General features: G+C 42.8%; 3 protein-coding genes across 4 annotated transcripts; 2 read left to right on the forward strand and 1 right to left on the reverse strand.

The window, feature by feature from the left end:
• Positions 1-2,551: 2,551 nt before the first annotated feature.
• Positions 2,552-3,731, forward strand: LOC129718027 (chromobox protein homolog 3-like). Its single transcript, XM_055668406.1, has 2 exons — positions 2,552-2,614; positions 2,731-3,731. The coding sequence occupies exon 2, from the start codon at positions 2,747-2,749 to the stop codon at positions 3,320-3,322; it is 576 nt and encodes a 191-aa protein (XP_055524381.1). The 5' UTR covers positions 2,552-2,614; positions 2,731-2,746; the 3' UTR covers positions 3,323-3,731.
• A 50-nt stretch (positions 3,732-3,781) lies between these two features.
• Positions 3,782-7,015, forward strand: LOC129718026 (pyrimidine-specific ribonucleoside hydrolase RihA-like). 2 transcript variants are annotated; one of them, XR_008726790.1, is made up of 4 exons: positions 3,782-3,888; positions 3,953-4,210; positions 4,264-5,620; positions 5,681-5,822. XR_008726790.1 is itself a non-coding variant. In XM_055668405.1 (4 exons), exons 1-4 carry the CDS (start codon positions 5,506-5,508, stop codon positions 6,749-6,751), a joined length of 1,071 nt encoding a protein of 356 aa, XP_055524380.1. In that variant the 5' UTR covers positions 5,377-5,505; the 3' UTR covers positions 6,752-7,015. The 2 variants fall into 2 exon arrangements, 1 of the variants encoding a protein (XP_055524380.1); XM_055668405.1 differs by lacking the exons at positions 3,782-3,888; positions 3,953-4,210 and adding exons at positions 5,939-6,385; positions 6,440-7,015 and having other exon boundaries at positions 5,377-5,620; positions 5,681-5,877.
• Positions 7,016-21,608: 14,593 nt separating this feature from the next.
• LOC129718121 (uncharacterized) lies at positions 21,609-23,288 on the reverse strand. The gene has a single exon (XM_055668553.1). It carries the CDS (start codon positions 23,286-23,288, stop codon positions 21,609-21,611), a length of 1,680 nt encoding a protein of 559 aa, XP_055524528.1.
• Positions 23,289-23,446: the final 158 nt, after the last annotated feature.

A 23,446-nucleotide genomic window follows, 5' to 3' on the forward strand; every position in this document is an offset into this window, starting at 1 on the left:
CTACGTTTTTTTTCAGGGGGGTTTAGGTTTTGTGACCAAATGCTACGAGGGGGGAGGGGGGGCTTAAAAATCATGGAAAAAATGCTACGTCATTTAAGTATGTTCCCTAACCGGTATTTAGATTAAAGTATGACAATGCGGCCGTCAGGAACTGATGACTGGAACATGCAAGCGCGAGAGAGAGGGAGAGTGACACGGAAGAACATACCTTTAGCGGATTCATAAGTGATGAACAGAGCTTTTAAACACGTTGATTGGGGTAGCTTTGATTCTATCCACCGTACTTGTAGACAAGGGGGTAACCCATCGGTTTGGGCCTCAAAGAGCGGGGCCAGGCTCAACCGGACCTCTTCGGGCCTTCTCCTCAAGAACGTTTGTTTCACCCTTTGCCTACGTGTGTCCCGACTATAGCCTGACTCGCCGGACACCAGCACCTCCGCCAGAATGACCAAATTCTGATGACACCCAACGCCTTTCCTATTGTTACGAAGTTCGATCGCCTGCTGATTCGGCCAACATCAAATCCCACGTGGCTCCGTTGGTCTCTCGTCCTAATGACCGCTTCTCCGCACCAGTGTAGCGATTTTCCTTCGGCAGTCACTTTTCGACGTGACTCCGCACCAGTGTCAGGGTTTTCCAGCGATAAACAGGTCGAACCTTGCCAACGTTCTTTCACTTGCACTTTACTTTTTCTCCAAAATCGTACCATTCACTGAGGATCATGCTACAACGATTCTTACTCCACGGCGGTCTACTTCTCAATCCTCGATCGGTTTTTACCATCCTTCTCTCAACCTCTCATTTTCCGTCTTCCTCTCCCTCTTCGCCAGAGAACAGGATACAGTCGTGCTCGAGTGTATGTTCACCAGCCCACTGCACTGAAACTGCTTCGAGATGTTTTGACAATAAATATAAATATTTGGGCTGGTGTAGATAATATTGCGGATAATATATAGGGCGGTCAGTTTAAAAAAAGAGGTACGATAAAATGTTTTAAAAATCGGCGTAATAGAATTAGGATTAAACGTTTTCGATAAGCGTGTATCGGCCATATACGATAGAATAAATCAATCGTGTGAAAGTGAATGAATAGCAAATCGCGTTGACGGCATTCAATTGTCTCGCTCATATGCGAGTATGAATAAACTCATAAACTAGACTTTTCAAGGTGGCAGCACTGTATTCCTCCTTGACCATTGAGTGTCCTTTGGGTTTCTTCTTAACCATCAAAAGTCCTTTAAAAAAGGCAGACTGGAAACCCGGTTCAGTTTTGAGACAGACGTGAACAAGAGTTGACGGGTTGTGAAGTGACCAGTTAAAAAATTATTTGAATAAGTGATCAAAAATGGAGAAAGCTGGGTGACTATTTACACTGATGGAAAATTTAGGGTTAATTCTAAACCTACTTAATTCTAAACAATAATTTTGGGAGCCTTTATTTATCTACAATAACAAAAAGTAATATTTAACATTTAACAACAATATTCTACAAAAAAACTCACAAAACGTATAGCATGCATGTGTTACAAGTTTATTGTTCCGATTTCAGCGGTAATAAGAGACAGTGAGTAATTTTGAGTTTTCCTGAGAAAACCTGAAATTTGAAGAGCAAATCTGGGTAACTCTCGTGTCTCCGAATATCTAACCTCAAACCTTTTCCCTACCGCGAATATAAACATAAAAAAAAATTCAAGGTAGTATTGAGTAAATTAGAGTTACTCCCATGCATAAGAGTAACTCAGATAAAAACTGTTTTACCCCTTGGTATTGTGCATTTAAATAAAAATTATCAAAACGTCGCTGATGAACTGGCAGTCAGGCTCACTTCCGATGTTTGTATGTTTGTTGTTCTCACAACACTGCAACCATCTCAGTCGCCACTGCGCTGTCAGTTCGGCTTACAAAAACAAATACATTGAAATCATTCCCGCAGTTCATGTTGTGTGAACACCGTGAACACGCAGTTATTCTATGTGTTTGTAAAGTCGGAAGCAAGTTCGGAAGTCGGAAGTCCGACTTCCGAACTTTAATTTAGTGCTGACGCCACAATATTTTCTTCAGACTTGGATCGGTTTACAAATAACTTTTCTTCTCGTACCAAAAGACTAATAATTTTTTTTTATAAGGGCTCATTCAAACGCGTTCAGTGGTGGGGGGGTATTCAGCGAGGCGTTACATTGCGTGTGGCCAACATGTAAAATTGCGTTACGTGGGGGTGGGTGGGTATTGAAAATTGCCAAATTCCGCGTTATGTAATATTTGAATGGTTCCTAAGTGTTAAAGCTTGTATTTCGGTACGGTTTTTTTTTTGGAACAGGAAGCAGAGTCAATCTAATGGGTTGGGAATTTTCTTACAAAATTCTACGAGGGGGGCGGGGCTGTGGAAATCATGGACAATGCAACGCCAAGAATGTTTCCTGTCTTGAAAGTACCTTCCCGCACCAGATGGTCTAAATACGTGAAAAATACGCATATTGAGGTGTTTTCATTTTTGTGTGTACTTTCGATTTGGCTCCAAAGCATCGATAATATTCCTCTTTGTTATCGATAAGTTTCGGTTGGCGAATGTACGAACGGTATTCAACATTGTTTCAAGTTTCGGTAATTCTATCTGGTAATTATTTGAATTTTTATCAATGGCAGAAAACAATAAATGTTAACTGCAACCATACTTTGATTGAATCTAGCAATTTGTAACATTTCTGTTTTATTTTAACTTTTACATCAAAGTAAAATTATCGCAGTGATGTCGGACGACAGCGATTCCAAGGAGTACGTAGTCGAACGGATCCTAGCCAAGCGGACGTCCCGTGGTGTAACGAAGTATCTAATCAAATGGAAAGATTGTGACTCGTCCGAAAACACTTGGGAGCCGGAACAAAACTTGTGCTGTCCAGAGTTGATTCGGGACTTTCTGAACGAAAAAGAAGCGAAGAAAAAATGGCGCCCCACTAGCAAACGCACTTCAAAACGTGCCTCTGATCCAGCAGTACCCCACAAGGTAGAAGATGTTGAGAAGAAACCGAACGACGTGGATAACAACATCGACGCTAGAGTACTCAGGAAGCGGGGCAGATCGGATCCCACCGTGAACCGGACAGCGGACCAACCTCCTGGCGTTGATGGTTTCCGGAAAGGTTTAGTTGCGGAGGATATTCTCGGTATTACATCTGAGGACGGCAATCTGTTTTTTATGGTTAAATGGAAAAACACTGACGAAATTGAGATGGTAGAATCGGCGCTAGCTCGGAAGCATATTCCCGCTATGGTCATTGACTTCTACGAGCGGCGAATCATTTGGAGTTCGGATCCTTCAGAATAAGTTGTAGCTTATGATGGAGAATTGTTCTATTTTCTAATTCAGTTTTATCCAAGTTATTTGTTACTAGTTTAGAGAAATTGAAAAAAGTTCAAAGATAGAAATATTTTTAAAATGTATTAATGTCACCTTTATAAAAAAAAAGAGAGAAACAATTTAATTGCAGTTTTAAAACCAAAACTTCTATTTCTATGATAGACGTATATTGAATACAATTTAAAATTTCCTAGCTTTCCCAGTACAATTTCCATCATATTGAAGTATTAGAACTCACGCACAGATGGCATTGCTTTACACGTGAATTGTTCAGGTTCTTACAAAAGTACACTGATTTTTTTCTTAAAATTAAAAGAAAAAATAAAACCTGAACTATCTGAAGGTGATGAGCTCAGAGTAAGAATTTTCCTAATATTAGTCCCAATTGCTTTACTCCGAAATTGTTAATTCAATCGACAAAAATAAATTTGACAGTTCAAACTAGTCTGAAATCCACTCCGCCAGTCTAGCAACACACTGACTATAGTTTCAACAGTTTTTACACGAGATCAAAACAACAGTTCCGGTAAAAGGTAAAAACTAGTTACATATTATTATATTTAAAATATTTTGTGAATTTACAATGATTCTACGCAGGTGGACTTCAACGAACGATGAGCACCTTTTCGGGATTTTTCGCTGAGCTACCGGCTGTTTCGGCTGATCGATTTCTGCCAAAAAACCGTTCGGAATCGGTAGTGTTCTTCTTATCGCACTGTCACTCTGATCATATGGCGGGACTGGAGCAACCTGAACCTCTTCCGGGTCCACTGTACACCAGCCCAATATCGGCGGTTTTCCTCAAACATCGTTTTCCCCATCTGACGGGTGGAATTCGTACGCTCGAGGTTGGATGTGAGTTGTCCTATTCAAATTTTAAATCTTGATTAAATTTATCGTTATTTAAGGTGTTACCTCAATCACGCTGACCACAGGAAACATCAGTCGAGAAGTACAGGTAACGGCCATCCCTGCGGGTCACTGTCCCGGTTCGATAATGCTACTCTTCGAAAATGAATCGCATCAGCAAGTTCTCTACACCGGTGATTTTCGCCTCTGCGCCAAAGATTTACGAAACATTTTGCCACTTCGCTCCGTCACTGTGGATGCCGTCTATCTAGACACAACCTTTTTCAGTCAATCTTACGCATACTTCCCGTCGCAGTCGGAAAGCCTAGCGAAGATTCTGTCGCTCGTCGCGGAATGGCTTGCCCGGGATGATCGCAACGTTGTTGCGATTAAGCTTCCCGCCCTATACGGTTCGGAGTATCTCTTTGTGGAGTTGGCCCGCAAGCTGAAGCAACAGATTCACATTCGTCAAGAGGAGCTGCAACAGTATCGGTATTTAGCTAGTCTAGACAATTACGTGACAGCGAATGGAAAGTTGGCACGCATTCATGCCTGCCAAGGAACGAATAGAATTCGTACCGAACGGTGGGTCTGCTCGTCATTGGAGGCTTCTACTAGTGGGCAGCATGTTCGCGTTATTCGACCATCCGCACTTCGGTGGCGTAACTTGCGGGCGGGTAAACCCTTCTGCAACAGACTATCGGAGAATTGCGAAGATTACGCCGTTTGTTATTCTAATCACGCCAGCTGTGCTGAGTTGGAGGATTTCCTTCGCTACTTGCGACCCAAACGGGTGCACTTTAATGTGCTACCGTGCGATGATTTGGAAGCGGAGCAAAGGATGAACCATTTAGTTGCAGAGATTTTACCCAAAGCTGATGAAGTCGTCACAGAGCTCGCACCAATGAGCTTCGAAGGTATCGTTTACCGGAAATCGGTGGGGAAATGTAAGCTGGTGCTTTCCGACGACGACGACGACGATAGTGGGAGTGGCCAGAAAGAGGTACTCCGACTGCCGAAACGGGTTCGAAGTTGATGTTTACTTCTACTAAGATATATTTAATTTGTTTTAATATTTAAAAATTCTGATGTTCACGAAACAAGAATGTTTTTTTTTTAAAGAAAATCACAACCTAACTGTATTATTTCTCTAATTTTGTTGACCAGTGTGATTGTTTACCTAGTTCACGCGCAAGCTAATCAGATTTGTAGATAGAAGGTATGTATAGCTAGTATCTATCAGCAGCTTGAGCAGCCTTTTCAGATAACGTATACAAAACAAAGGCGAGTTAGTGTCTTGTATGCTTAGACGAAAATTGGTCCGAAGCTTTTGGCTGAAAGCATCTCTCATTACGATGGCGATGTTTGCGGTTGTAGGAGTCCTGGTGGCGCTCATTGTGACCAGCAGTGCCAGTAGTAAGTGTTTTCCTTTATTTTGTAACTAATGTTAAGCTAATAGTACCACTTTTTTTTCAGGTGAAAAGCTGGAGACAGTGCGACGTGTCATCGTAGATGTGGATGCTGGAGCAGACGACGCGTGGGCGTTGTTTCACCTGTTGGCAACTCCGGGCGTCTTCGTCGAAGCTATCAGCTGCGTTCGAGGCAACACCAATGCGACGAATGTTGGCCGTAATGTCCTCAGAATATTAACCGCCCTCAACGGGGAGAAAAAAGTATGGATTAGTCTAAAAACAGCTCAGAAAGTAAAAATATTGTTTTTTTTTATTTGCCCAGGTTCCAGTGTACGTTGGCTCGAACGAGCGACTGATGACTGCGGTTCCGGTGGTCCTGCCCGAGAATATGTTCTTCGGTAGTGATGGCTTCTCGGATGTGGATTTTGGAGACTCCCAGCCGGACATGACTTTACTGAAATCCAATGGCACATTGGCGAAACTGTACAGAATAATCAGCGAACATCGCAACGATATTAGTTTTATAAGCTTAGGTCCTCTAACAAATTTGGCACTGCTGCTTAAGGTTTACCCAGAAACGCGTCAGTGGATTAGGGAGGTTTTTATAATGGGTGGTAACCGCCACGGTGTTGGTAATACCCAAAATGCGGCCGAAATTAATTTTTACAACGATCCGGAAGCGGCCAACATCGTGATCAACAACTATCAGGGGAACATTACCATTCTTCCGTGGGAGACAGCTTCCCGGGATAATTTGGTGATGAATCAGGTTGGGTTCAATGAAATTCTTCCTCACAGCTAATTATATCAACTTGTCTTCCAGACCTGGCGGTTCGATTTCTTGGGAAGCAAACCCAATCCATTTATGGCGATTTTGAACCCGGTAGAGCGGAAAGCATTGGGACCAACCGACAACTGGATGCCTTGTGATGCGTTGGTTGCGATGGCATTCACCCATCCCCATCTGATCACCGAAAGCAAACGGTACACAGCGAATGTAGAGCTGCACGGTTGGCTGACCCGTGGTCAGCTAGTGCTAGATCATGCCAACGAGGGAAAAGGAAATGTTACGATCATTGATAACATGGACACGGCTGGTGTGGAGCGATTACTAATAACGTTGGCTTCCTACTAGCACATGTTGGCTAGTTAGCAAAGGCTAAGATACTGCGAAAAAATAAAGATTGCTCTGTTTTTTACCCAGATTAAAAGATCATAAATCAAAACATGTGTCTGAAGGTCAGAAAGGCTACAATTAAAATGATCCTGAGATCCAGAAAAGGCAATGATCCTAAACTCCGATTAATAACGGGGCTGTCGACCGGTCACTGCCCGAGTAGGTATCACCACAAAAAAAAAGAATGCACTCAACAGAATGTTTGCCAATTTAAAACTACAACTGCTAAAGCGTGAAGCATTTTTCAATCAAAGGAGGTTAATATTGGGAAAAGATCGAAGCAATCTGCGACCGCGAGTGGACGTAAAAATTTTTTGCGTGCAAATTTTTGCTCAAATCTAGAAAATATGCCAATATTTTTTAATTCTGTACAGTGTCTTCCGTTTTTACCGGACATCCCAAGCAGAGTCAACTCATTGGCCTTATTAACGTGTAGTGAGTGTGTCAACCCGGGTACAAAGAACACTACCGAAACGAAAGAAACAGTCACGGCACGGCAAACATGCAGGACACGCTAAATAAGGAGATTGATCGACGAAATCATCAATACGACTCTCGGGGAGTGTTTGACGCAAGGAAATTTAGTGCACCGCGTGTGAAAAGTGTGAAATTAGTAAATTTCAAAGCAAAATGTGGATTTCAATGCGGTGCCCATTCGACTCGCCGAATTGTCTTTTTTTTCGTTTCACTATTATGTAGGGGGAAGTCCTCTATGTCCGGACCTAATGTCCTAATGTTGTTTTGACATGATGGGAGAAGAGTAAATGAAAACTTTTTGCAGTGTACAAATTTTGGCATCACTGTCTGCAAAGGTAAACAAACGAGAGCTGTCAAAAGTTTCAACCTGCTGGTACAAAGTGTAACGCCTAAACCTTATACTAATCTTGAAAAGACTTTTTTGGACCCTTAAGGGTGAATTGCACATAGAAGTCAGTGTTGGTAAGTTTGTTTTGCATTGCAGTGCATATTAAACGCATACCTAATCAAAAAATTCTATGGAAAAAACAAATTCTTCAAAACATTAGTGAGTCCTCTATGGCCGGACACTATCTCGTCCTCTGTGTCCGGACAAGAAAAAACTAAACATTGAACATGGATTTTTCAAAGACTCTTTCTTCTCTAAAACAGGATATGGAACGAAAAACAAAACCTTCTTGGTCTTCGGAGAATCTAAAGACTTCTCTGAATATGGTGCTCTCGAAACAGATGACCATAGGAGAAGCAGCCGTTAAGTACGGGGTACCTAAAAGCACTCTGCAGGATCGTATCAGTTGCATCAGATCTGGTAAAGATATGATTATGGGGCCCAAGCCCGGTGGATTTACAAGGACATTTTCCCCCGAATACGAGGAGCTGCTTGCGCATCATGTCACGGATTTGGCAAATCGTTGTATGCCACTTACCAAGAAGGAGTTTTCCAAACTTGCCTATGATCTCGCGGTAGAGCTCAAAATTCCACATCGCTTCAACATTGAGAAGGGTGAAGCAGGGAAAAATTTTTATTACAGTTTCATGAAAAAGCATGGCTTTACACTGCGAACTCCGGAGTCGACAAGTCTTATGAGAGCTGTTGGATTCAACCGTCCACAGGTCCAGTTGTTTTACTCGAACCTTGACAATATGATGACGAAGTACAGATTCGAACCGTCCAGAATATATAATTGCGACGAAACGGGAGTTACTAGGCATCAAAAGATTCTAGCTCCCAAAGGTGTTCGACAGGTTGGTAAACTAGCTTCTGCTGAGCGTGGAAAAAATATAACAACCATTTTTTGTATGAGCGCATCCGGGAACTACATTCCACCACTGTTCATCTTCCCAAGGCACAAAATGAACCCTAGACTCATGCTGAACGCCCCTGCACAAAGCATGGGAGTGGCTCAGCCAAAAGGCTGGATGACTGGGGATTTCTTTCTGAAATGGCTCGAGCATTTTGTGAACTTTGCACATCCATCATCCCAATCGCCAGTATTGTTGATTCTTGACGGGCACAGCAGCCACAAGACGCTACCAGTGATCAACTTTTGCAGAGATCATTTCGTCCATCTTCTGAGTCTTCCGCCGCACACGAGTCACAAACTGCAGCCCCTTGACAGGACATTCATGAAACCGTTTAAAAACTCTTATCATGAACGCTGTAACGCGTGGATGCGGAAAAACACAGGAGCTCGAATAACAGACTACGAAATTGCTGGGCTTGTGGGAGAAGCTTACGGGAAGGTGGCACGAATTGATATTGCAGTTTCGGGTTTCCGGTGCTCAGGAATTTATCCATTCGATCAACATATTTTCTCGAACGTTGATTTTCTTCCCTGTGATCTCACAAATCTTCCGCTGAAAGAATGTACAACTGACCCTGAAGATCTGGATGTCAACCCGTCAGCCCATTCGGTAGCTACAGTTGTCGCATGCATCCAAAAACTGTCACTTCTACCCGATGCCGCACAGAAACGTTCGGAATCTAGGAAGCGAAAATCAGAAAAAAGCACAATTCTTACATCATTCTCAAATAAAACACTGATTGAGGAAAAGGAAAAGAAAAAGCGAGTTAAGCAGTCCATGCAGAATTTTCGTAGAAAACAGAAACCAACCGAAGGACAGAGCGAGAACAACAAAGAAAACCACTTGGAAATAAAACGTCCTAGACGTGTTTGTTTAGTTTGCCAGAACACCAACAAGGAAGGCTTTGTAAGGTGTACATCATGCAAGGACTGGACACACAAGGCTTGTGCGGGTATTGTAAAGCGTCTCCCTACATTTTTGTGCCATTGGTGCAGGGTTTGATGAAGAAGATTGTTTTGTCCGGACATTGAGGACACTGTGTCCGGACATAGAGGACATGTTTCGTTTTGACTGAATATGAATTCAAAATGTTTTCAAGCACTAATCGAAACTAAGCAGGATTATTTTTTTCTCATGTTATTTCTTGATCATAATATTGTTTTTCTTTGAAATAGTAAATAAATAAATAAATAAAAAGTTGCGTATTTTTAGTTATTGCTTAAAAACCTGAAGTGTCCGGACATAGAGGACTTCCCCCTACAGTTCGCTTTGTACGTTCGTTCGTAAGTTTGTGTGTTAAGCCTGTATTACACTCTTTGACCGGGCGTCAAATATTTGGCACTTTTTGACATAAAAATTTGGTCAAATATAATTGTTTGCCACTCTCCAATTTTAACATGGGTCAAACACGGGCAAACAACAACCATGATGTCAAATAAGTTTGTCCATTATGTCAAAAGGTCAAATATTTGACCATTAGACAAAGAGTGGGTTGTCCGACTTTTCCTAGAAAACCATTCCCCAGAAAATAAAGTGTCGAAGGATTTTCCCCAGAATGAACCATTCTCCAGAATACCAAACCCCAGAATATACTAGTTACCAGAAATCTAAACCCCTGAAAGTACTAGTTACCACAAAACCGTTTCCCAGAATACACCAATGCCCAGGAAACTATTCTCCAGCATCACCGTAACCAGAAAAAAACATTAGTATTCAGTTATTATATTTTTAACATTCTAAATTATTTGACATTTGAATTAACACTTGCGTACCAGACCCCTCCAGAGCCGAAAATATAAAAATTCTTTTACCTGCCATTCCGCAAGATCTAAACCGAATTTGATCGAACCTTTTTCAAAGGATCACAAATTTATCATAGTTTTCGGGACAGTAGGGGACATTTGTTCCGGATTTTTCGAGGGGTACGGTGGAGTAAGTACCCTTCAAGAAACACAGGCTAAGTTAAAAACGGTAACGAAACCTTGCTTCCACATATCAAACTTTAGGTTTTTGCAAAACAACACTAGTGACGATCGGTATTTCGCCACTTTGTTTTAATTCGATAGTCGGATTCCCTCAGCCGTGCCATTTCTGAATTGACTGTTTATCGATGACTGCAGCCCCTAGCCGGGAAGCGTATGAACCCGGGCGCAGCGGACGAACGGGCGGCCCACACCACCACACGGCCGGACGCCCCGGAGTGCGTTGAGGCAGAAGCGCCGGCAGGCCCACGGCGCGACACCCGCACGAAGCGGGAGCACGACCGCAGAGCCAATCCTTATCCCGAAGTTACGGATCTAATTTGCCGACTTCCCTTACCTACATCGATCTATCGACTAGAGACTCTAAACTTTGGAGACCTGCTGCGGATTCGGTACAAGCTGTTGAGAGTTTGCGTGCCTCAGTCTTCGATTTTCAAGGTCCAAGAAGAGAATATCGACACATTAATTCAATACCATGCTCTACTAGCTTGTCCAACCATATCTCTCTATGAAAGACTTCCATGGCTAGTATGACTGTTAAACAGAAAAGAAAACTCTTCCGATATCTCTTGTTGGCTTCTCGAAGGAAAGGATTCATGTTGCCATGATTACAAAGGCGCTACCGTTTCCGGTGTGCACGGCAATGCAAACGTATACTCAACAGGCTCCGGAATTGTAACCGGGTTCCCTTTCGCTCGTTTAATATATACTAGTGGATGTTGCATCAACCCAGGTAAATGAACGAACCTCTACAGAGGTAATTTCTGCTGGGGGGCTGCACCCCATGTGAACTAGATTAACCGAATAAAGATAAGAAGGGGTATTTTAGATTTTTGGTCAAGGAGCCTCAGAAATCAATTCGCTACTGTGTGGTCGACTTGTGATGCTCATTCAGCCAAAAACGGTTACTGAAAGTTGTCTGATTTTATGACTATGGCCTGGTGTCAAGCGCTTACTTATTTACTCCATGAAAGAACAAATGTATTAGTTGACAATAAGTCGATTCAAATGATAGAATCGTTATACATTTCAGATATACAAAAACTCAGTTTTAACAGATTTTCCATGTTAAAAAAATAAAAATGCATATTTCTTCGTTTTTGGATAACAGTTTCCTGGAAAACGGTATTTTCTGGGAAATAGTGTTCTGGGCATTGATTCATTCCGGATAATAACTTTCTGGGGATTAGTACTTTCTGGGTAGCAGTTTTCTGGTGATTGGTACATTCTGGGATTTTGTTTTCTGGGGAATAGTTTTCGATTAATTGTTATACAATCAAAGAGTGTACTACAGGCTTTAGCATTGGAAACCGACGCTACGGTGAACCCTGATATGGGTGAATCAAAAACCAGTTCCAGTACGGGGAAACGGCCTCGGCCTGACAATACGCCTGATCCCGCGGTTGAAAAGTTTTTGGTCAACAACAGATTCGCTGTTCTGGAAAACGCCACGGATCCCGAAGTAGTGAAGAAGGAGAAAATCCCGCTTTTCTATGTGAAAGGCTTCCCGCGGTGCAAGAGATACTGCAGAAACACGAGGTGGAATATTTCTCCCACGATATCGGTGCAGATAAACCCCTCAAGGTTGTTCTCCGCGGTCTTCCTGACATGAAAGTTGACACCCTGTTGAAGGAACTGAAGGCAAAAGGACTCAAACCAATCCAGATCCATAAGATGACGCGTCACAACAAAACTCGGAAGTACCGTGATCAGTTATATCTCGTAAACCTGGAGAAAAATTCAACGTGCCTGCACACTTAAATTTTTTTGTCGGGTTTTGGTAATTTTTGCCGAGAACGGCACCACTGAGTGCTCGGTTGGAAAAAAAAATGACAGCTGTCACATTTTTTCGAAAATCTCGGTTCAACCTAACTGAAGTTTCGGCACAAAATATTAACGAGCCGAAATATCAGTTAGGTGAACCGAGATTCACGAAAAAATGTGACAGCTGTCATTATTTTTTTAACCGAGTACTCAGTGGTGCCGTTCTCGGCAATAAATTACCGAGACCCGGCAAAAAATTTTAAGTGTGGCAGACCTGCAGTCCATACGAGCACTTTTTCACATCATCGTAGCCTGGGAGCGCTACAAACCAGTGCATCGTGACGTCACCCAATGCTCTAACTGCCTGCTGTTCGGACACTGGACTAAAAATTGCCATATGGCGTACCGTTGCATTAAGTGTGGCCAAACATACGCCCTCGATGCCTGCCAGCTGATGGAGACCGCCGATCCGGTGTGCGCCAACTGTGGGGCTGCCCCCAAAGCAACCAGTAGAACGTGCCCGAAACGCGCAGAGTTCATCGAGATTCGTAAGCGGGCATCCACCAACAATCAACCAGGTCGCCGAAAGGTGCCCCCAAACAACACAAAGGAGTTCCCTGCCATTGGTTCCCGGCACCCCATACCTTTGCTCGCCCCACTACCGCTGAATCCAACCACCAAACCAATCACAGCTGCCTCTACGTATACTAAAGCAACGTGATCCGTTAGTCGTTCACCCCGACCAGGTTTCCAAGGGAACTCGTCCGCAATGACTTTCTCCCAAGCTGCAACTGGCACAACTGACAGCGAACCCGTGGAGCAATACGTTTCCCTGGTCGTGGAATGCATCAACACTTTTCGCAATTGCAAAAGTAGAGCTGAACAAGTGCAATCTGCGGTGATGATCGCTTCCAAATATGTACCGTGAAATCATTAAGATTGCTAACTGGAACGCTTCAAAAACAAGAACGAATCAGAAACAAGAATTACGAGCTTGTTGACTTTCTCAACGTACACAAAATAGACATTGCTATTATCACGAAGACGCATCTCAAACCTGAGGTGAACATCTTCCTTCCCGATTTCCGATTTGTACGGCTAGATCGAGCATATTCTTCTGGAGGAGGTGTGGCTATTGCTCTTCGGCGTGAAATAAACTGTCATTTGCTACCGAGTTTTCAACTCAAGGTAATCGAGACCGTGGGAATAGAAGCAACCACTGGAGTCGGTCCCATTACCATCATCGCAGCCTACTGCCCCAAGCAAGTCAACGTAAGAGCGGGTCGGCAACGAACCTAAGAAGCAACATCATCAAACTGACAGGCATGGAGGCATGGGCAGTTCATCATTGCGGGTGACCTCAACGCAAAACACCAAGCCTAGGGCGACATTCGACGCAACCAAATCGGCCTGATTCTCTTCAACGACCTACAAGTAGGCCACTACAAAATCCTAGGTCCGGCCGCTCCCACCCGGTTGAGCAGATCCGGAGTACACGCAACCATCGACCTGTTCATCTCCAATATGGGCAACATCACCGACCCGGTTGTTCACCAAGAACTCAGCTCGGACCACTTCCCAGTGGTAGTCGAAGTTGGATCCTCTGCTAACCGATTCCAAGTCTCTCGGCGTAACTACCATCGAGTCGATTGGGCGCGGTTCCAGCGATGTGTGGACAACACAATTGACTACAGCGTCCAGCTTGAGTCCTCAGAAAACATCGACCAGTGTCTTCAGTCTGTCGATAAGGCATTATCCCTGGCCCGAGATCTACATGTGTCGTCTTCTAGTCTGGTGAGTAACTCTCTGAACCTAGACAACACAACCAAACGATATATCCAATTCCGTAATACTATAAGACGACAGTACCAGCGCTCTGGCCTGCACCACCTTCGTCTCAACAAAATCATCAAAGCCAGGTTGCTGGATTTAAGAAACAAACATTTTTCTCATCATCTTCGCTCCCTCCCAGTCCGTGGAAAGCCGTTCTGGAGACTTACCAAAATTTTGAAAATCAAACCAAGATCTATCACCCCCAACAGCGATCCCCGGTCATTTCCTTCTAACAGCATCTGAAAAAGCCAATGCACTTGGTCAGCTTTTTGTCAACTACTACAATTTGGGTCATGCCATGGTTAGCCCGCACGAGCATGCCGTCCAGGAATGCCGTCCCGATGAATCTTAAACATCTGCTGATGAGGTGCTAGCTGCCATCAAGCGCACCAAGAACATGAAGGCCGCCGGCGTCGATGAGGTCTTCAACCTTGAGTTGAAAAACTTGAGTCGAGAATTTTTTGAACACCTGGCAACGATCTTTAATAAGTGTCTGGAGCTCAGCTACTTTCCGTCTCGCTGGAGGTTAGCAAAAGTGATCTCCATCCACAAACCCGGTAAGGACCCTACCAACGCTAAAAACTATCGTCCCATCAGCCTATTATCGTGCATCTTGAAGTTGTTCGAAAAATTGATTCTTAGCCGCTTACTAGAATTCGTAAACCAGGATAACATCTTCCTCCCAGAACGGTTCGGGTTTAGACAAGGTCACTCTACCGTTCACCAACTGACTAAAGTTACTCAGATCCTAAGGCGGAACAAGTCCGTTAGTAAAACATCTGCTATGGCATTGTTGGACATCGAAAAGGCGTTCGATAATGTCTGGCATGATGGCCTGGTGTTTAAGCTAGAGCGATTCAACTTCAAGATCATTAAGAATTATCAGTCGAATAGATCATTCCAGGTCTTCCTCAACAACATTTTCTCTGATACGTTTAACGTGGATGCTGGGGTTCCACAGGGTAGCCTTCTTGGTCCCATCCTGTTCAACATTTTTACCTCAGATGCACCTCCCCTTCCGGGTGGTGGCATCCTGTCTATGTTTGTAGACGATACTGCCATTATCTACGAAGGTCGAGTGATTAGAGCTTTGACGCGTAGACTACATGAGGGCCTGAATGTTCTGTCCGACTATTTCAACAGCTGGAAGATCTGCATAAATGCAGCTAAGACCCAGGATATTATATTCCCGCATTCAAAATCAACTCGACTTGTTCCACCTGCCAATGTGGGAATCCATCTCAATAACACTCCCATCGAATGGTCGAGTGAGGTTGTCTATCTTGGTCTCTCCTTGGACCAAAAACTTCCATTTCGTTGACACGTAGAGAAAACTGTTACCAAGTGCAACATACTGACCAAATTCCTCTATCCTCTCATTAATAGAAAATCCACTCTTTCCCTCACCAACAAGCTTGCCATTCACAAGCAAATAATTTTACCGGTCATAGAGTACGCTTTGCCTGTCTGGGAGGGCTGCGTTAAAACCCATCATCTTAAACTTCAGATTGTTCAGAATGAAATATTACGTATGACACGAAACTCAGAGATCAATCGCCTGGCTGGTCTTCAGGTGCTGGAGGAACGGAGAACAATATCGTTGACTAGGTTCGGAGAGTCCTGCGCCAGGTCACCTCACCAGATCATTCGTGAGCTGGTACCTTAGTTTTAAGTTAGTTTCAAGTTAGTTATTCGTAGTTAAGTAGGTTATCAAAATTTATTTTTCAATTAAGAACAAGTCCTATACTGCCGCCCGCATAATAAAAAAAAAAAATGTGCCTAACAACTAGTTCGGGATATAGTCACGACTGTATGGGCTATCGTTAAGCCATATGGATTATAATCCGTTTATGGTTATTAATTATGCGGGCGTTCCAATCATAGTAGTCCCATGTTCTACACAAATCTTATGCACGCTGGGACAACTATGCGTGAAAGGACAGTATAAGCGTTAACTGTAAAATTCTACACAAATAATGTAAATCTATAGAATTAAGTAATCAGCAAACCTCAAAACAAAGATACAGATCCTAAAAGGCTAAACAATTATTATGTAAACCATATGTAACCATTTAAAAAAAAATAGAAATAAATGTAAATGAGCTGAAAAAAATAGAGAGCTCATTCTTTCGGATACGCTGAAGCCGACATGGAGAGGACTACCAAGGAGCGGACTACAACCAAGGATCGGACAGCCAACAAGGAGCGGACTACCAGGAAGGCAGCAGGAAGACTGCCAAAGGCGAGTCAACCGATTTTGGAAGACCGTCTTCAGGTGGAAGCGGCTTCAGGACTGGACGGTTCGCCATTCCGGGCTTTAAACGGACCGCTTGTGGATGTTGCGGCTGGGGAGAGAAAACCAAAGATGATGCGGCCGGTGTTCTACGACTACCACGCTCGGGCGGTGATAGACGATGTCACTGCTACCGTGTCCTCCGCCGGTCACCACAGAGTGTAATCCAGCCTTTACTCGCGATTACTTTTCTTTACACGATTAAAACTAATTAAAAACTATTTTTACGACATGTTTAAACGACACAACTAATCGTAATGAACGGACAGCGACTTTGCGCAGCGTCGGTTGACCGAAAAAATGGACCGCAGCGCAATAGGATTGTCCACAACACCGGGAAGTTTAGGCTACCGTCCGCTCTGCCTCGTCGTTTTGATTGCATCGTCTCCATCAGATTTCATGATGTCTTTTCCTTCGCCTAGCTCTCTCCTTTCTCAGGCTGGATTCGGATCAGGTTCGAAACCAATCGGCTCAGGATGCTCTCAGAATCTGCTGCATCTAGCTTTTTGTTGAAAATCACATTCTTTGCAATCGTAAACTATCGCTTGCAGGGATCCCAGACGCGATAGCCATTTGCAGCGTAGCCAATCATGATGTTCTTTTCCCTCTTTGGGTCCAGTTTTCCTCGGTTTTCTATTTTCACCCAAGTAGGTATACCAAACAGTCAATCCGAGATTTTCGTCTTCATTTCTACCAGTCCATGCCTAAATAGAGTTCCTGTTCCTAAATGGCCGAATCTCCGTCCTTCATAGCCTTCGTAACCATCGCACCTGCTTCACATAAATTGTCAGCGACTGAGTCAGATACATCACGCAGCTCGATGTCCAACCTGTACAATTGACCGACTGGCCGGCTTCTCACCATCATTCTGTTTTCATCAATATGTCGCCTCGAGAACAGGGTACACTCCAACTGTGGTGCAGTGCATTTCGTTACCTTACATCCCATCATAAGGTCCGTCACACCTGAATCGCCTGTTTTCTGTGACATCATAGCAACGGATAAACGCCCCACGATTGTCGTAGCAATAACGTCAGTTTCTCGGCAACGTTCGCTCCAAACTTTTGCTGGCAAAATTTTCCTTTGCCCTTCCGGTTCCGAGTCACTCCGGCTTCTTCAGTAGAGCGATTTTCCGGACACTCAACTCGTTTATGTCCTAACTTTTTGCCGCCCATTTTTTTTACCAGCAAACGCCGATTGTCCGGAAACCGTCTGAAACCGCTTCTTCACACATTCCAGGGTCAGATGATTGGGCTGTATCGTCTCGAGGGCCGTAATGAGCGCTTCAAAGAATTTCGGCGCTAGTAGGAGCTGACACACCACATCTTCTTCCTGCATGTTTACCCAAGCAGCACTTGTAACATCTTTTTAAATGATAATGTTCAACATTTGTTATAATCATGTTGTATTGTAGTTGCATGAAATTTTGCTGGTTGCTATATTGGAATCCTGAACTAATGCTCAACTCGATGTTGATTTTAGGTAGTTTTAAGATTTTTCAACACATTTTTCAGATATTCGCTACGTATAAGTATATATTTAGTGACGAGAAACATATCACTTATTCTTTTTGAAACTTTATTTTAACTAATAAATAACAATATGGTTTAGATAACATTTAAAATACGCGTAGTTAACAACAGCAAGAGCAATCAACAATCAAAATCACATAAGAAGTTAACGATGAAGCAAATGGCCAGCAGTGGTTTTTCAGTTAGAAATAATAAAAATTCATGGAAAAGAATAAAACGGAATGGAAGTTTCAGGAGAAAAAAGTTGGAAATAGTGCAAGATAGTAAAAAACATTCACCATCGTCACTGGTTTGTAGTGGATCTGTTGATCGAATCGAACTGTGTCAGTCTCCAGAATTCTCGTCTCAGGAAAACCCATCAAAAGTACAAGAATATCCAAGGGTCCCGGTTATCGTCGACAGACCAGAACATCACAAAGAAAATGTAACTGACGCTCTAGACAATGGGAGTAGTAGCGAAGAAGATTGTATCAGTAAAGTCAATGTATGCGGGCTAAAGCAAAATATGTATGATTTCCGCGAAGAATTACGAGATTGGGCTGTATCATATCAAATCAAGCACTCCGCTTTGAATCCACTACTTTCTATTTTACGACACCATATACCGGATAACGTTCTTCCTACGGATTCCAGAGCACTTGTGAAAACTCCAAGAAGAACTATTGTACAATCAATTGATAATCAGGATGGAAAATACTGGCATTATGGGTTGAAAAAAATTCTAACAGAAATTTTGACAGGTGTTGGTAAATTTAACTCAACAAATTCACTCAACATTAACATAGATGGATTACCGGCCTTTAAAAGTTCCTCGATCTCCTTGTGGCCTCTATTAGTAAATATTCATGAAATGAGACGAGATATTCCGCCTTTTATTATTGGAGTTTTTGCTGGAATAAGTAATTCTCACTTGTAAATGTATACTTTTTCAAAGTAGTTACCTAGTTTTATACAATTTAAGGTAAACCTAAAGATATCAATGCTCTTCTTGAACCTTTTGTTCAGGAAATTATTGATGTTCTAGCAAACGGTAGAGTAGCTAATGGTGTAAATATATCATTTATACTGAGGTGCTTCATATGCGATACTCCAGCCCGATCAATGCTTAGAGGTAAATATATAAAAATTCAATTTCATAAATAATTTGCATTTACTTTGTCTTTGTACAGGTGTGATTGGTCATAACGGGTATAGCTCTTGCTTGAAGTGTGTTACTGAAGGCGAGTATTCATTTACTGCTAACACGATGATTTTCCCGGAGTTAAATGCACAACTTCGCAATGATGAAAGCTTTCGTGCCAGGAAGTATGAAGGTCATCATAAATTTGATAGCGTTTTGGAAAAAATCAACGATTTAGATATGATTAAAGATTTTCCAATAGGTGATGCTTTACACCTGATTGATTTAGGTATTACGAAACGGTTTTTAAGTGGCTAGAAAACAGGAACAATGAACAATTATAAGGCTAAATGGTCAACAAAAGAAATTGAGCAGGTTTCAAACTTTCTTAAAATTACCAAGTTACCCAGAGAAATTAGACGTCAAGGTCGAGGCTTAGAGCATTTATCGCGTTGGAAGGGAACAGAATTAGGGTAATTTTTCATGTATACGAGTGTTGTTGTGATTAACAGGTTTTCTGTTGAAAAAGATATATTTCACAATTTCCTTAATTTGTACTGCGCAATTTATATTTGTTCTAGATACGATCAAAGCAGGGATAACTACTGTATTGCACGAAATATTATATTTGATTTTTTAAAAGGGGTCAAAATACTATACGGGCCTCAAATGTTTTGCAGTAATATGCACAATCTGGTACATCTTGTTGACGATGTTGAGAGATATGGCCCACTTGAATCATTCGACGGTTATCCTTTTGAGTCTGAACTGTATAATTTGAAAAGCATGTTACGAAGTGGCAATTCACCTTTGTCGCAAATTTCGCGAAGAATAACTGAAGAACAATCAATCACACTTAAAACTAAAACGATGCATTCTCGACGAAACAGGCTAAACCCAACTTTGAAACACCGCTGCTCAAACTCATGTAATGTTGATCCAAAAATTCAAACACTTTTAGATTTTTCTTTTGCGTCAGTCTATCTCTTTGTTCATTTTGAAGATTTTTGTATCAATACTGAATCGTCTTCCGATAGTTGGATTTGTACGAAAGACTTTAAGTTAGTCTCTGTAAAGTATATTATTAAAATGTCTACCGATAACTTCATTAAACTATATGGAGCTTCTTTATCAAATATAAATGATTATTTTTTTAAGCCCGTTCGATCATCTTCTTCACAGATTTATTGTTCTTAACATTAAATGAACCTGCATTGTTTGTGTTTATGAAAGTGACTAGGACCGCGGGTGACTTCAAAATAATACGCAACTAGTTCCGAAAAATAAATTGTATTTTAGCGATTAGGTTCAGCCATTTTCTCTCACTTTATTGCTAGTATGGTTGAACGACATGCGTTATCTCTCGCTATCAAAACCGAACTGCCACTGCCCTCGAATTGAACGCGATATGATGGGTCAGTGGTGAATATAATTGGGATCACGATCGTCGTGTGATCGTGTCATGCCTACACAAATACAAATTTTGATTACCGATCTCGTATTGAATGATAAGGGGAAATGATCGCTACTGTGGATCACATCTTAGGGATGATCAAATAATCGGCCTTATTTTTAATTGTGAACATTCCGGCCGCCTTGAAATTATTAAATTTCAAATATTAAACTATCTTATTCAGCAAAAACTTTAACTAACTAATTGTTATTTCTCTGTTGCAATTCGATATCTGATTCGCTTATGGCTAATAAATGTCCCTTTTTCTGTTGGACATAGTGCTCGAAAATATCTTGGGTGGACTGTATACTTGTTGTGCTGCTTCCGTGCGGAAATGCACATCGCCGATGACCAATGAGGAACTGGTTGCTTTCTACTTGATGACAGGATCGCGTCTGCTTCACGACGAGGTAACTGCTACCTTTTCGGATTGACGTCTTGCTATCTGCTACTTTCGGATCGACGCCTGGGTGATCTACTAGTGGACTGAAGATTATATGCTGCTATGTATATTGCGTGCTGGAGGCTGCAACTGGTTGCTGATGTTGCCTTCTAGGGATGCACTGATGAGTGTGCATAACTGCTCGAGGGTGCTTTTACTCCTACTGACATCCTTCTCGGTTGGGGAATGATGGCATCACACGTTGCTACAAATGAGAGGGTGCTTTTTAAACCGAAAATGAGCACTTTAACATGACTTGCCTGGAGCGGAGGCTGTGCGCACAGTGCTCAGAAGAGTCCTACGTTTGCTGCAGCGCTGACATCATGTGAAACTAAAGAATAAATTGTGTGCGATACCAAAACCAACCGAGACCCAAAAACATGCTGGACGTCACAGGGCAGACTAAGTACAAGATGATTAAACGGACTGGCTTTTATGATGAACTAATGATGACTTCTTGGCGACAATTGCCCCGGAACCCGGGACAAGGTGGCTACGGGAGATGAACATTTCTTGAGTTTTTTGCAAATTAATATTAAACAACTACTTAACTGGAATGCGGAGGACCTCCGCTTGGAGACCTCCGCGGTGCCGCAGCACCAATGCCCCGAAGACTAACGCTCTTCTGTGTGGGACATATCGTTATCCCGAATAGGGAGGATGCAAATCTTCGAGATGCCTCTTGTGAAGACACCATCTTTAGTCCGGACGGCTACCACCCGAATGTTTCCATCTTGGCCCGAGAATATGTTGACTATTCTTCCCAACCGCCACTTCTGAGGAGGTGAATTGTCCTCTTTAACCAGGACCATGGTTCCAACCTTAATGTTGTCACGTCTTTGAGTCCATTTAGTTCTGTTGTGCAAATCGGAGAGGTATTGTGATTTCCATTTTCGCCACAGTTGCTGTACGAAGGCTTGCGTTTGTTGCCAGTGCGATAAACGATTTTCTGGTATTTCTTGCAAATCTGGCTCCGGAATTGCCGTGAGTGGTCTGCCTATCAGGAAATGACCTGGGGTTAGCACCGAAAAATCGTTCGGATCAGTGCTCAGTGGTGTCAACGGTCTAGAATTGAGGATGGCTGAAATTTGCTGAACCACGGTGTGTAGCTCATCGTACGTTAGTGTTTGGATTCCGATGGTTTTACGAAAATGGGTCTTGAAGGACTTAACGGCCGCCTCCCATAGTCCTCCAAAATTGGGGGGGCGAGGCGGGATGAACTTGAAATCAATTCCTTCCTCTTCAGCAAACTTGCTAGTGGTGTACTGGAACTGCTGTTCGCTAAGCTGTGACCGTAATTTTTCGAGTTCTCTGTTTGCTCCAATGAAATTGGTAGCATTATCGCACATGATGATATGGGGCTTCCCACGAATCGCAACGAATCGTTTCAAGGCAGCTATAAATGCTTGTGTAGATAAATCTGCCACAACTTCCATGTGCACTGCCTTGGTCACTAGACAGACAAAAATGCATACGAAGGTTTTGATTGGAATTCCTTTACGACCTGGGTATTTAATTTGAAATGGACCGTAGAAGTCTAGTCCAACCGACGAAAATACTGCTCCAGGTGTTACACGTACCGATGGTAAATCGGCCATTAACTGTTCGTGATTCGTTGGTTTGCTTCGGTAACAGGAGATACAGCGATGAATTACCTGGCGAGCGAGACTGCGAATACGAAGGGGCCAAAATTTCTCGCGTACTGTAGCTATCAACAACTGCTGCCCAGCGTGAAAATGTTTACGGTGATAGTGCTCAAGTACTAGCTTCGTTAGCGGATGTTGATGATGTAAAATTATGGGATGCCTACGGGTCTCTGACACGGGTGCGTGACTTAACCGGCCGCCAACACGAAGTATACCATCCGTCAGGCGGGGGTTTGTCGACAATATTATTGAAGACGACTTTAGTGGTTTTCCCTTGGAAAGGGCCGAAATTTCTTCTGGAAAACTCTCATGCTGAGATACACGTACGAGCGCATTTTCTGCTTCATTGTATTCAATCGAGGACAAGTCACCTGTGCGTAGGTTCTCGCGATTTCTTTTTGCCGAGTTGTACATGAAGCGACGTAACCAGCCAACCAATCTGATGAGTTCTGGCAGCGACGAACGTAACGTGAAAATTTCACAAGCGGTCATTACTCGAACGGGAAGAGCTGATGTTCTCTCCTCTAACAGTGATTTATCTAAATCAAGTTGTGTTTCTGATGAATTCGGCCAAGTAGCATGATCTTGACGCAACCACAACGGACCATTGAACCACAAAGATTGATATTGAAGCTGTACCGGTGTCATTCCTCGCGAAATGATATCCGCTGGATTCTCAACACCAGCAACGTGACTCCATACTCCATTTTTGGTGATATGCTGTGTTTCTGATACACGATTCGCTATAAATATCTGCCACCGGGACGGCAGTGAAGATAACCAACACTTTACAATCATCGAGTCTG

Source organism: Wyeomyia smithii, chromosome 1, assembly GCF_029784165.1.
Source record: "Wyeomyia smithii strain HCP4-BCI-WySm-NY-G18 chromosome 1, ASM2978416v1, whole genome shotgun sequence".
Lineage (NCBI taxonomy): Eukaryota > Metazoa > Arthropoda > Insecta > Diptera > Culicidae > Wyeomyia > Wyeomyia smithii.

What these genes read in the sequence shown, in the direction of transcription:
- LOC129718121 (XM_055668553.1), bottom strand. Translation starts at nt 23,288, where the DNA reads ATGACACCGGTACAGCTTCAATATCAATCTTTGTGGTTCAATGGTCCG.
- LOC129718027 (XM_055668406.1), top strand. Translation starts at nt 2,747, where the DNA reads ATGTCGGACGACAGCGATTCCAAGGAGTACGTAGTCGAACGGATCCTA.
- LOC129718026 (XM_055668405.1), top strand. Translation starts at nt 5,506, where the DNA reads ATGCTTAGACGAAAATTGGTCCGAAGCTTTTGGCTGAAAGCATCTCTC. An exon ending in TGTGACCAGCAGTGCCAGTA is followed by an intron (nt 5,621 to 5,680) that starts GTAAGTGTTTTC and finishes CTTTTTTTTCAG; the next exon opens with GTGAAAAGCTGGAGACAGTG. An exon ending in ATAATTTGGTGATGAATCAG is followed by an intron (nt 6,386 to 6,439) that starts GTTGGGTTCAAT and finishes CTTGTCTTCCAG; the next exon opens with ACCTGGCGGTTCGATTTCTT.